We start from the raw sequence: 14,292 nt of genomic DNA on the forward strand, positions 1-14,292 counted from the left end.
CAGTCAGAGTAACAGAAGCAAATTTTAATCACAGGCAGCACCTCGGGGAGCAGATTCTCCATGCTAGCATACTCTTGGCCACTGAACAGCCCAAATAGGGACCAGGATACAAAAGGTTTTCATTTTATAATAGGGGATAGAAGGATCAGGTGCCAAACAATTTCCCAGCAGCAAAAAATGGCAGGCAGAATAGTAAACGCCAACAATAAACAGCAATCTATCCAGGCAATGGCGCTAAAACAGGAGGTTCAGGATGTGGAGGAATATCACGGCCATTTGCGCCTGCAGTCCCCTGCCCTAAGACCCAGAAATCACCACGGAAATTGAGGTACACATAAAAAAGCAGTGATTGGCAGCAAAGGAGACCTACCGTGCTGACCCCAGAAAAGAAGACAAAGAAGAATAAGAGAAGAAAAAGGAGGCCATAGAAACAAAGTAAAAAACTAAAGAATCCCCTTCCCCAACCCCCCACCCTGCACCTCTGCAGATGAGTACGGCCCCCCCCCCCAGCAGTGTGCCTGTCGCCCCGGAACCAGACCCGAAATATAGAAGAAACAGAGAAAATGGAGTAAGAAAGGAAACCCCACCAGACGGGGGAGTAAAGAGAGTATTAATAAACTGGAGGAGGGCCTTCAAAACATGCCCCCGGCTTCTCCCTCCCGCACAATATGTTCCTCCCCAGAGCAAACAGTAAACAAACACAAAATCGACCATGTCAAAGAAAAATGGGGAGCATTATGCACCTATTACACTATTAGTTATGTCGTGAGAGCACGCAACCCCTGTGCCCGCCCGCCTGTTGGATGACAACCTCTGAAGGATCAGCCTTATCCTTGGCCACTCTTTGCGAATCCACCCATGCATACCCATCGACCCAGTGCCATGTCCAATGTTACGAGGAAGAGGAGCGTCCAAAAAAGACCAGGAAGCGACACCCACATGTAGGGTGAACGTCTCTGAACACCAACACAGTCAACATTATGGAGGACCATCTTTCCCAGTACTGCCCCAGGATCTGTACTGCACACAAGGTCCAGGAAGGCGGAATCAGCCAGAGCAGACGACTGTTGCTGGAATATTGCCTGGGTCACCGGAGGTTGCGCGTGGGACAAAGCCACCACCCCCCGCTCAAATCCAAAACCTCCGGAACAGACCGGACCCACAGCCAGCCGATCACACGTTGGCACATTGTCCGAAGTTTCCAGCTTTCCCCTATTCACAGGGGCGGCCACGACACTGTCCTCCTGTGTGAAGTGTGACAAGTCCCTGTGTGCCTGGGGACAGGCAGATCGCAACTGTTCCGACGCTGAAGCAACACTATCAAGCTTTCTCCCCAATACCGAGGCGCCGTGAACCAGGGTGGAATGAAGGGCACCGAGAGCTTCGAGAAGGTCACCGTACCCCAGCCCAGCTCCCGGCGCCCGCTCCGCTACGCTCCTCTTAGGCACACACTCCCAATCTTGCGGAGACCCAGTGTACAGGATGATAGACTCCATCCTAGCAAGATGGCCGCCGGGTAGGTTCATCCCAGATTGGGACCGGGACTCAGGCACAGGCGCATCAAGTTCCATGTCACTGGAAACAGGGTTCCGGGAGCAGACAAAAATATATATCCAGTGTGTGGCCACAGGTAACAGTCATCCCCACCACGGACCAGCGCCCGCGAGAATCCGGGAGCAGCCCGCGGAAATCGGGACGCGTTACGGGCAGCGTCCGGGCAGCTCACCGGCGAAGGCTCAGGCAATTACCGGAGAATCCTGGAATTGCCACCCCGGGCATGCACTCGTTCCGCTACGCTCAGTGGTAGGAATGACCACAGCGAAATTCAGGCCAATATTCGCACCGCTCCGGTACTCCGACTCCACCCAGTCACCAATGGCCGCTGTTGTTGAACTGCCGCCCGGCCTTGTTGTCCACCCGAGGTCCCGGTTCCAGGGTTGCACAGGCCGCAAACTTCAAATGGACATTTCTCCGGCGGTACCGCCGCCAGAAACTTCAGAATCACACGATCGGTTGCCGCTCTCAGCCACCAACACGGGCATATAGCGCAGGCTAAGGATCTCATGCAGGATATCTGTGCGGGATGTGGAGGTTCACGGAGCCGGGAGCCTACGCTGCCGTCCCGATCGCGATCTTGGCTCCCGTTCCTGCTTTTATTAATGTGGTGACAACCTGACAAAGCCAGTAGGCCTGCCTTTTGTTACCTACACCCACTTGTATGGTGTCTAGTATATGTGGAGGTACTGTGGTTAAGGGGTCCAGGCTCGCTGTGGGTGTAAAATGTAGGGTGTTACCATAGTTAGTTCCACCTGACATATGTATATTTGTAAATTAGTGTTTAACCCTTGTGGCTAATTTGCATAATTTCTACCACGATGAAATCCTGAACTTTAAGCTGGGCTTTCCAAAATGTGGATGCAAATACATCAAGGGGGGCATCGTTATTAAGGATGCTTAACAGATTTTCGAATGTAGTGTTGGGTTAATACTGTGGCATAATCTGTGTCTGCCTCAAACCTATAGAAACAGCATATATCCATGTATTCCTACACAAAGCAACTTTCCTACAAGCTCCTAAAGCTCCCCCTACAAAGTGCATACAAACTCAATTGCACACATACCAATAGACATATAAGCACGTTTGCAGACACAGACTTAAAAATAATCATGCTAGAGCTTGGATGGTGAATGAGCAATAAACATGCCTTAAAATGTTGCCTTTTTCTTGTTACCTTTCTTGTGGATTCAAAGCCAGGAGTCAAATGCCAGGCAATGTGTTCTGACAATTTGCTTCGCATTCCTTTGACATGAAGATTGGTATTTACTTTTTCTTTTTCGGACTACAAAGTGAGAGGATTTTTAAAGTGAACTATGTGGCAATATTGCTGGATTACATGGATTGTGAAAGGAAAGGCTGCAGGATGTCACTTTTTTCCTTGCACAATAAATTCTAAGTACATATAAATGCATTGTACAAATATTTCAAAATACAACAGCAGTTAAGAAAGCACAAATTAATCACTGTTTCTGCAATTCTGACTGTGATGGAAGCAAAGATTTATAATAGGATCAGAACAAACTTTGACACTTTGATTAGTAATGTGTAAATGATAGTCACTGAAACTTGATTTCCACACATCACAGTTTGTACGCTATTTAGATTTATCAGTAAACTGGACATCTGTGAACATTTAGTGGCCATTTTAATGGAAAATGTGCTATCTGTAAATGACAGTGCGCCACCATACCATGGTGCTAAAAAATACAGCACCTGCTACATACCACATCCTTACTACTCTCCTGCTGATTGGGCATTGCTTATTTGCTACATTTCTTCTATGTGTTACGCTTGTTTTTTTTAAAATCTCTCTGACTTCTGTAATGTAACACCGATGGCAGCACCCCTGCTCTGAAATGTGTTCCAGCACCAATGACACAAACACACCTACAAGCGCCACACACCAACGCAACCTAACATAAAGATCTAGCAAACATACTGTCGCCCATTTACATTCAAGCTCGTATGTAGAGCGATAAACAGAGATTATGCATACAATCAGTTATGTTACAAGCAAAATCATTTTAAAATTCAACATATATCATGTAACATCATAAGAATTATCAGTATAAATGTGTTAAATACAATTTGGCCTCAGAACAGCGGGACTCATAACAAGTGCATGGCAACCAGCCCCAGAAACATGACCAATGGGCCAGCGAAACGCCGCTGAAGCATAAGTATACAGCCTCTTTGAATGAGTGAATGCCTCGATATTTGCAAATGCATTAGAGCCAAAGCTTTCAGTGGATAACAAATGGGAACACAAACATAAAATGTGTGACAGGGACTTCATTCACCCCTTGTCCACAGAAACGACATTCTGGTGTTAGTAAAGAGTTCTGCGACCACAAGCCTCTGAATTCAAGTGTGGTACTAAATATCTGAAACGGGCAAATATATTTCCCGTATAATTAACATAGTTTTTATCCCATGGACCACCTTATTTATGATTCTTCTTGCCAGCTAGTTCTTGCAAGTTGGCTTCAAAGCTTTTGTTATTTGTTTGTGATTTGAAAAGGATCCAATGTCTACTAAACACAGAATTCATCTAAAGCTACATTATAAAAATGTAATGAGGGCCTGTGGGTTATATCTGAGGAAATATTTGTAGCCATACAGGTTGTGTCCTTAGTAGAGTCTACAGGTGCCAGCTTTGCCACAGCTACCGGTGTCTTTTTCTTTTTTGTAAAACATAAACCTCAACAGTTGATTCTCTTGGGTTAGTGTATTTTGAGGAAGACTACATTCCATCCTTCCTATCTAGCATGGTGCACTCTCTTACACAGGGCACTCCTAGTTTGTTGTCCATAGCCTCCAAAGTTATGGGTATGGTAAGGTCCCTACACCCACAATGGCAAGCTATATTAGTGGACGACTTATACTCTTACCTATTGTAAAAAATATATATTGAAATCATCATGATTGTAAATGAAACGCCATCAAAAACAAACAAAATCAGAGTAAAAATAATTAAAAAACCAGACAATATTGATTGTTAGTGGGAATCCTGGCCTATATTTGCTCTCAGATCTGCTGAGCTGTATTAAACTCTCCCTGTATACCTTGGTACAGCTCATGTGACCGGGTCTCTGGCTTATTGGCAAGAAGTGTCCTTGGGATGGAGGAGATTGATGGGGACAATGTGGCGTACAGTGGGACAGCAACATGGTTCCCAGAGAAGTACTTGGCCATTCTGTCTAATAGGCAAAACAGGGTTATATAGGGTCTTAGTTGCTTGATGTGCTTGTTTCCTCTAGAAGATGTCATTTTAATCTACCCTGCTGCATATGTGAGTACTTGGTGACCTGTCGGAGAGCAAGGTTGTATGACAACCACTGTTCTTATAGAGTTCCCTCAGGAACTCAGTGTAAATGCTGTTCGTAAACTACTGTATCTTTTAACATAGATCATATATAGATTAGGTAGTAAATGATTTACTTAGGTAAGAACTCTCACCTGGATAGGTGGGGAGGTGAAAACCACATGACATTGCCTTGGTTTGTGACATTGGGTAGTCCTAACTGTGCTATAAGCTGAGAACTGAATCAAGTCTCTAATAGTCAGGAGACCCGACCAAGGAATACCTTTACTAAGTAGGTAAAAGAGAGCAAGAAGTTTGCCCTTATTATAACGTCATGAAAAGTTGGAGAGACGTAAGGACTTCTGTGTAGGAATAGTTAGGAATTTTATTTTCAGGGTTGCAACTTGCAGTTTTGGGCCTGCTTTGTCATACACCTTCGTAATTGTTTCTCAGTTCCTTGTCACTTTACTGTTGTTTTTGTATAAAGCGCAAGACTTCTTAGGTTTTCAACTAAAAATGACATTGCTGATTTGATCAGATAAAACATGAGATAATTTTCATAGTTATCTAATTCCATTACAGCTAACGTCTATTGGCAGTTAATTGCTGTACAATCAAGGATAACTAAATCATATGCATTTTCTAGTACAGGAGCATGGATGGGGAAACATGCGAATAGAACCCTAGGCACAAGGAGAAATGAGTTTGAATGTTACTCAAAAGTCTAGAAGAGTGTGGTTTGACGCTTAAGTGGCAAAGTGGAAATTTTTTCAGTGACATAAATTATTTGTGTCACAAGCTTTTACTGGTGGTGGAATATGGCCCAAAGACAATCTATTCAAGGCAGTTGAGCAGATGCCCGGGACCCAGACCGAAAGAGGAAAGTTGCAACGTTCCAGGATATGGCGACTTTTTATGGAAAATTCATACTAAACTTTGCCAGTACGACAACAAAGTAAGGGAGTCATTGAAGGAAGCTGTAGAAATTAGTTGAGAAATGTCAGAGTTCTGTGATGTAAAATCGGCTACTATATGCCACATGCCTACATAGTTATGACACTTGAAATGCACCCTTATTACTGATTTGAGCACAAACAGCTTAGGTGCTGTAAGGTTTAAGAAAGCTGACTTGATTTTTTCAGTTATTGAGAGGTAAGTAATTACAGTCTTTTGGGCCTTCACAAGGTTGAAAATGTTCTTGTGGGGATGTAACTTTACAGTAAGAACCGATCACAAACCTTTAAAGAACATTTTTAGCAAAAACTACAAATCCATTCATGCTGTTTAAACATGCAGTTATAGATGGGAGATGTCATTAAAATAATTCGAATTTGAGATGAAGTATATACAAGTTGTTGTGAATAAAGTAGACCATTGCTTGCCATTGCTCAGGAAATTAATAATGGTGTGGTTGGCAACTGTGAGTCTGTTGATGGGGATTTGTTAGAGGATGACATGAAAATTGCTTACGCGCAGAGCTGTGAAGGAGGATGAGTGGCAAACAAGTTATAGAACGTAAAGAAGAACATTGAACAAGGTTGGTGTGAGACGAAAGAGTGCACTGAAGACAACAATTTATGGTGGGTCAGAGATGAGCAGTCCATACTGGATGGTATGCTATACAGGGGTACACACCTGACACCTCGTACGTGTTTGAGACTGAAATTGATAGATATTAAATTGCAAATCTGAGTCATCTAGGAATAAGTAAGAGTAAAGAAAGGATTACGGGTGACCAGTTCGTGACAATGAGGTTGAATGGATCATTCTTGATTACTTTGAGTGGAAATGGAATGTCAAATGCCTTAAGGTGAGAGTGTAGGCTACCAAGGTAAGAGAGTTGCCTATGTTGCCTTGGGAGGAAATTGTGCTTGATATAATTGATCCTTTATAGTTAAGAGTCTGGGTATATGATAGCACTTTCAGACTTGTTCGTTGAGATGGCCCATATGCAACATTGTGCACAAAGTTCAGACAAAGGTGGCTATGCGTTCTTTGAGTGAAATCATTGACAGGGAAGGTTTTCTGGACAGTTTTGTAAAGGCTACCAGTGTACATCTAACCTCCACTGAAATAAAGCAGAAGAGGTGTTTTCTTTATCACCCTGATTTAAATGGCCTGCTAGATAGGTTTATGAAGGTGTTGAAAGAAGCCATTAACTTAGTGAGGAGGAGTAATCGGAGTGGGGAGCTACAGCGGAGTGGCTCCCTATTCTGTGACAAAGTTAAAGATTGATTGTATTACAGCAGGTGGATGGTGGCGAGAGAACTAGAGGAAAAGCTAATGGGTTGGAGAAAAGAATGGTTTGATAAAAGGAAAGCTGTGAAAGTGACCCTAGGTGTGGATACTGGTTGAACGTTAAGATGCCTAGTGTTGGAAAAGGGAAAGCTAGGCGTGGGCAAAATATGTATTTGATAACTTATTTAAGACTGAGGATCACCGCATTTGGAATTTGAATAAGATAGTGGTGTGGAGAAGATGAGAGATGTATGTGAACACAATATTGTTGAAGAAGAGGAGGGTGTAGATGTCAGTAGAGGGGTGTTCATAAGTTATGGAAACCATTTTATCTGAAGGATTATGTGACTTGATCAGAGATCTTGGCTATTTTTGGAAAACCTATTTCTCAATCTTTGTTGCTCATTTTGCCCGTTCATTTCTGTTTTACATGTACACTTCCCGTTTTGTGGACATATTTGTGGTGATGAGTTGTTGTTATAGGAGGGAGGTGAGTGACATTGGCTGTCTCTTGCCAAATAAGTGGATGGAATCTTCGGTGAAGGTTATTGGCCATTGTAGAATATTTATTTAGTGTCTGAGTCCCATCTCGTGGGGAACCTGGTCACCTCCTGGTGGACGGGGCATTTTCCTTTCACTTATCATAAAATGTAATCAAATTGTTCTAAGGGCGTGTTTTAGTTGTTCCATTACGGCTTGGGCAAAGGACCTATGTGGCCCTGAAAGTTAGCAACCAAAAATGACATATCTGCAAAATAACATCGTGGTTTTTGTACTGAAGCTTGTACTTGGTATGTCAAGTTTGTCACCCAGTGTGTTGATCTAAATGTATTTATACACCTAAAAATTTCTTTTTTGAAATGTACGGTTCCAATTTCTTTGCCCTGCAATAACCTCCGAAACATTGTCTCTTACAGTCCGTTTTAACGAGTCTTTGCTTTATTTGTAGACCAAGCCACGATTTGAGCTCCACTGTTCAAGCGACGTGATTCATATCCGAACTTGCTCTGATTCTTGTGCAGCACTCATGAATCTAATTCAGTATATTGCCAATTATGGTGATTTGCATCCACCCACCAGAACGGAGCTTACGCCGGAAGTACCCAAGCATGGTAGCAAGGTAAACGTTTCCAAGTCTCCCTTGCTGATGAATGCTCTTTTGTTCTGGGTCATGTTTTGTACACCCCTGTAGAAAAACTGTTTATTATTTGCTAATTAAATATCTGAAAATGTGATTGACAGCTTGCCTGGGTTCTTCCTTATTACAACAGTAAAAAGGTGATGGATGAAATACTTTAATTAATCTCAGCCATTGACTCAGAGAACAGTCTGTCCTGAATTGCCAGGCGAGACCCCCTCCAGAAGGGACCACAAGCAACACCAGACCAGTTTCATCCTGCTTGGGGTTCATCAGTGGGGTGTACCTTGAGTCTTATTGTAGAGTGACCATGGGACCCTTGTGTGGATATACACGTCACATTTAGGGCATCAACTACAACAACAACAAGGTGATCGATGGAATGCTTGATTAATCTCAGTCACTGGCAATCACTCTGCCCACATCTTCACCAACCATGTCATTGTAGACAAAGGCCCGCCGTAGGCAGATCAGTACTGACCCTTCTCCTCATGGGAATCTTTTTTATATACTTAAGTGTGTTCTTCCCTAGGCAGCACTAAACTTTTGAACAGTTTATTTTCTCTTAATGTGTCATGAAGTCAGTGGATTTAAATGTGTTTTAGAATCACTTTTATTACCCAATTCATTGTTACTAAGAGTTTTTGTATTTAATTAGCCCTGGCTTTGCAACACAATGACCAGTTTTCCGAAGCAACACCTAAAATGAAGTGAGGAAAATAAATTTTATTGTGAAGTAACAGCCAAACTGAAAAATTAATTTCAGAACATTTTTATTGTGTTTCATACTATGTAGGGATTCTGTTAAAAGTTTTGCAAATAATATATAATTTACTTGCAAAACATATTCTGCATACCTTTCCATTCTGCTAAGCTACAGTGTTTCAGTTCTGACGTCTTGTCACGTTTTTAGCATTTCATCCTATGAAAAGTTGATGCTTTATCCACTTTTCCCAGTGTGGATAAGACACAGGTTGCGGGCTGTCTTTAGCAACATGATCATAGTGACAGGAATCTTGCTGAAAAATACCTTGAGTGAATCTAGAGGACTTTGTTACATTTTAAGAATCATAACCTATTTCAGAATTAATCGCTCTTTGTACTTGCAGAGCTGAATGTCCAAAGCCAGGTGAGATTATGCCACCCGGTCATTTTCCATTTGCACCTTAATGGTTTCTTTGTATTATTGCTCTTTGGCAGAGCTTGTGGATGGAGCCCCTAATCCATAGGGACCTCTCAAACAGCACATCTGTTGCTTTGTAAGGACAATACACCTGTCTTAAAGGTTACCAATAGCTGATCGCTAACATTTACTTTAGTGTAAGAAGAGCTTTCACGAATATCCTCTATAGCTTTGCAAATCCCTCACCATAGATGGAACCAGGATACTGGAATATTGATTACATGTGCAGATGATTTTGATTAGTGACGGTGAGAATAGTACTATCTCCACCCCCTATGTTATTTTTTGTTCTTTGAACCCCCTGCTTTGTAGTGCTCTACCACTAGGTTGGCTAGTCAGCTATATGGGATCAAGACAGGCTGTAGTGGTCTGTTGTGATCCCTGTCTTCATTTGGTCTCACACCTGTTTCATAGGTTCAATATGATAATAAAGCATTTAAAATCACCTTCTGGGCAGAAATATCTTTATTGCAACTGTGATAATTATGTGTACAGTACATAGACAAACAATACGCCACCTCTTTCAAGCTACCTCTTGACTTCATATCCACATTTATCAGGAGAATAAAAGAGGCTTATTGAGGCCATATTTCTGTAGTCCATCTAGTATCTGGAGCACTGGCTGCTAGGGAACTCCAACATTCTTACTTTCAGAGTGCTTGGTGAACCCTGCAACTGCTTACCCGAAAGACCAGTCCTAACGGTGCCCATGCCTTTAAGTCTCTGATTTGGTAATGATTAAGATGTGATAGACAAATGACTTTTGTAACCTAGATCAGAGAGCAGATCATCAGATTAACACTGAGCAAAATATTTTGCACATTGTAGATACTTCCTGATACTTACATTCTTCATCAATACATATGTATAATCACTGCAAAATAACCCTATTAAAGAGAAATTATTGTGCTTTCTTCAAAAGCAAAAACAGCATTTGTCCTAAAATATATATAAGTTCCATACAAAGATGTTATTTTTGTGATGGAAAGCCTATAAACCACTGACATTCAGCAGTTATGTTGAGCAGCAGTATCTTAACTGTCCTCAGTGCACTAACCATGACATTACTCATAATGCCTCATATTACATCACAAGTTACATCATCAACGCCATCAATTCCTTCTTTAGCAATGAAGGACCCCACTGGACATACATCCTCCTCAGGATCCCAAAAGGATTGCAAAACAATGATCGCACCTGTGACGGGTCACACTGCAAAGCAAAATGGACAAGTAACTTGGCATGATGATATCTGTGGCTCCATGGTTGGGGGTAGAAAAGCTTGTATTTATGAAGTTGTCAATAAAGAACAACAAGCTAGGGAGTGCGAAGTGTTCTTTGAGAAAATCCCACAGCTGCTAAGAAAAAACAAATGTATAATATCTGCTTGCCAAAAAATCTCTTCATAAACAGAGGGGCAGTCAAACAGTGTTTGGCATTTCCCCCCAATCCGTTCAAATGATAGTAAGTCACAACATCATTACTTTTTTTCAAACAGGAAGAAAATTCTTACTCACTGTACTTCAAAGACATACACTTTCACATTCCTGTACATAAAAGTTACAAATAATGAATGAGCAACACATGTACCAGTACCTTTGACTTTTGGCACATCCTTACACTGTTTGCAGTACCGGCAGATGAGATACCTGTCAATATGGTACTCCAATTGTCTACTTTGGGACTATTGATAATCCACATTAAAAGTTAGACCATAGGAGGAGCCTAGCCTGCAGCCGAGATGGCCGCCTAGCTCTTCGGCTCCGCCGACCCTTGCGCCCTTCGTCGATATCCTGGCAAGAATCCTGTGCCTCCGAGCCCTACGCTTACCTGCGCCACGTTCCTGACCACGTTACTGTGACTCCGGTCGAGAACGGAGCTGCCCCGGCAGAGTTGAGCCCCGGTTTCCATTCCGGCCTTCCAAGCGGTCACAGCCGGGCCATTGTTTAGTGGGGACGGCCGGCGGCGACAACGATAGCAGCGGCCGCTGTGGAGAGGGAGGAGCCGGTGCACCGGACCTGGAGCGCGGCGCTGGGATTCTCACAGCCGCCTTTTCCATGCTCGGCTGCCCAGCGCGCCCCGCTCGCAACATTGTATCCGGCTCTCGTATACTGTATCCCGGCCCAGCTGGGAGAGGGCCGGGATCGTTTCTTTGTTGCAGCCTACAGCAGCGGACGCCATCTTCCGCATCGGAAGCCCTGGTCTTGCCGGTGGGTTTCCCTGCGCCACAGATTCCCCTGTCCTTGAGGCCTCTCCACGACCGGCTGCCTCCACGTTTCCGGCACCACCAGGGCCCCGCAGAGAGCTCATCACTTTCCAGATACCGATGATTGGTGAAGGGGGCTTGCTTCCCGGGGCGCTCGATGGTTGCTTGCCTAAGATGGCGGACGCAACAGCACCCTCCATCCTTGATCCACCGCTGGGGCTTCGCGACATCCTGGCAGCACTGGAGGACCTGCGGTTGGCCTTCCACGACTCTGCCACTGATTTGGAGGACCGGTTTGATTGTACTTTTTCAGCTGGCCATGATGATTCTCCAGTGCGGCATGTTAAGCCACATCTTCAGTCGACTGTCGGTGGATCACCCGAGTTGAGGTATGTGTCAGTGACGGGGGGACGTGTCACAGTGCCCGCTGCGGTACTCTTCGGCTCTGCCCTGGAGGAGTCTGACAATACTGCTCCCTTGGTATGGCCGGAGCTTGTGTCTCAGACGCCGTTTTGCCCATCTCTTTTGTCCTTTGGTGCCACGTTTTTGAGCGTCTTCCTGGACTTGCTTCCTGTACATCGGCCGGCCGCTACTCTGGAACTTATGCATCGTCCTGCTCCCTGTTGTACTAGCCACGGCATAGCAGTGGCGCATTCTGTGGTCCTTTACTATCGAGCTTCACTCCAGTTTGACTTGTCTCTTACACCTCGACTTCTGCAACGGACTCCATGGTGGCCCATCCCGTCCAGGTTGGCTGTACTGCAATTGGATTCTGTTGGACTGCAGATTCGAAGGGGCCAAGGCTGAGGAGGGGGTTTTTTCTTGTTGCACATTGATACGTATATGGCTGGGACTGGGACTTGTGACTGTTGGAGGTACATGTAGCATGGGTGTTGGGTCGGGGCCTGGGGTTGGGTGACCGCGGATAACGATTTTGCTTGCATTGAATAGATCCTTGGCCCTCCTCCGCTCAACCGCGATATTCTTTTTCTTTTTCTTCTCTTTCTCTTCTCCTACATTTCGGGTACTCTTTTGGGGCGACAGACACACTGCTAGGGGGGGTAGGCCGTAGCCTCTGCATGCGTGTAGGGTGGGGGGTATATTTCCTTGTTGTTTTTTTTTTTTTTTTTCTATGGGCCTCCTTTTTCTTTCTTTCTCTTCTCTTTTTCTCTTCTCCCTTTCTACTCTTTACCTTTCTCGCTTGCTCTTCCCTTTCTTCTTTCTTGGGTCGATGGGAGGATTGGGAACTCGTGGGTAGTGCTTGTGGATCGTCATGTGATATGTTTCTTTTCTATCCTGATTTCATCGAGTGCGATTGATTACCTTACGGATAATGCTTGCTGACTCTTCTGATGATCGTTGCCCACTATAGTCCTAACTGCATTGCTTTGATTCGGATCCTTCCAGACCTGTTGCAATGGACTTATTTCAAAACTTTATAAAAATTAAACCTCATCATCCTGGCGCTCGGCGGCACAATTGTGTATAACGTGACCTGGTCTATTCGTGCTTGTACTGATATGCTGCTGAGTTGTATAATTGCTTGCTGATGTGCCCTTTATTGTCGAGGCCGGCCTGAGGGTTGTAGGCCCGTATTTGTCTGCACATACCGTTAAATAAAGGTTTTCCAAAAAAAAAAAAAAAAAAAAAAAAAAAAAGTTAGACCATACAGACAACTGCATTATCCATGGGTGGACATTTGGGGTGAAGATTGTTAAATGTATTTCTGTCAGAGTTTCCTTGATTCTCACTATTTCTCCAAGTATTTGCTTGTGGAACCTTGCTCAGTTAGAAGGAAATGGTCCCTTTGTATTGATGTAATTTTGCATTGCATTCATTACAAATTGTTGTCTGGGAATGTACCTGATTGAAAAAGTGCTCTCTAACCAAAGGGCTTAAGTCACACGTGATTTTAAAGGTGTAGTGAAGCTAATTCCAGCCTACAGCAATGTCTTCTGCTGATCGATCTGTTTTTAAGGCATTCTTTCTATTCACTTGGAGATGATTGCTTCCTTGTCGAGATTGGACTACATACTATGCAGCAAACAAATCATGGTAATTTCAGGAAAAGACACTAAACATCAGCAGTGAACTGAATACTTTCAAAATAATCCTGCGATCCTTCCTACCTCCAGGTCAGGGTGATTTTGTGCTAACATTACCAGGCGGTATTGTTACTTATCTTCATTCAGAAGCAGTTAATGAAAGGATTCTCTAGTCTCCCCAGAAACGTTCAGTTGCTATCAATATGGTATTAACACACAGTACGATCCAGGGACCTTAGTTCCTTGCACGAATGTAGAACGTCCCAGCAGAGGTTCTGAATTGCAGTGTCAAATGATTCAGCAAGGGATAGCTGAACCTTCTCTAATGGATACTCTTTCCCAAAAGTTCCTTAAATGGACTCCTTCCTAGACTTCTGACTGGATTTACATTTTTTTGATGTATTAATAATGTTATAGAAGCAAACATAATTTGGCACAAACTCTTAAGCCTGAGTCTGGAAGAGCTATTCCTGAACATGGTGAGGCGAAGGGCATTTCCACCTTCTGAGAAGATGGCCATTGTCATTAGATGTAATCCCAATTATTGAAAGAAGCTCAACCATCATTGATATAATTTCTTTTGCTGCTAGGCCTAATCGCCGCCCGCATCTCTCTAAGAT

At 43.6% G+C, this 14,292-nt stretch overlaps 1 protein-coding gene across 1 annotated transcript in view; it reads left to right on the plus strand.

Annotated features, from left to right (window-relative positions):
- The window catches only part of ATG2B (autophagy related 2B), a 1,039,004-nt gene that overhangs the window by 581,892 nt on the left and 442,820 nt on the right, over window positions 1-14,292 (plus strand). The window contains exon 28 of the mRNA XM_085626438.1: window positions 8,050-8,220. Within this exon, the coding sequence (XP_085482564.1) occupies window positions 8,050-8,220 (171 nt within the window). The remainder of the gene's footprint in view (window positions 1-8,049; window positions 8,221-14,292) is intronic.

The sequence above is a fragment of the Triturus cristatus genome, chromosome 9 (genome assembly GCF_964204655.1).
Source record: "Triturus cristatus chromosome 9, aTriCri1.1, whole genome shotgun sequence".
Lineage (NCBI taxonomy): Eukaryota > Metazoa > Chordata > Amphibia > Caudata > Salamandridae > Triturus > Triturus cristatus.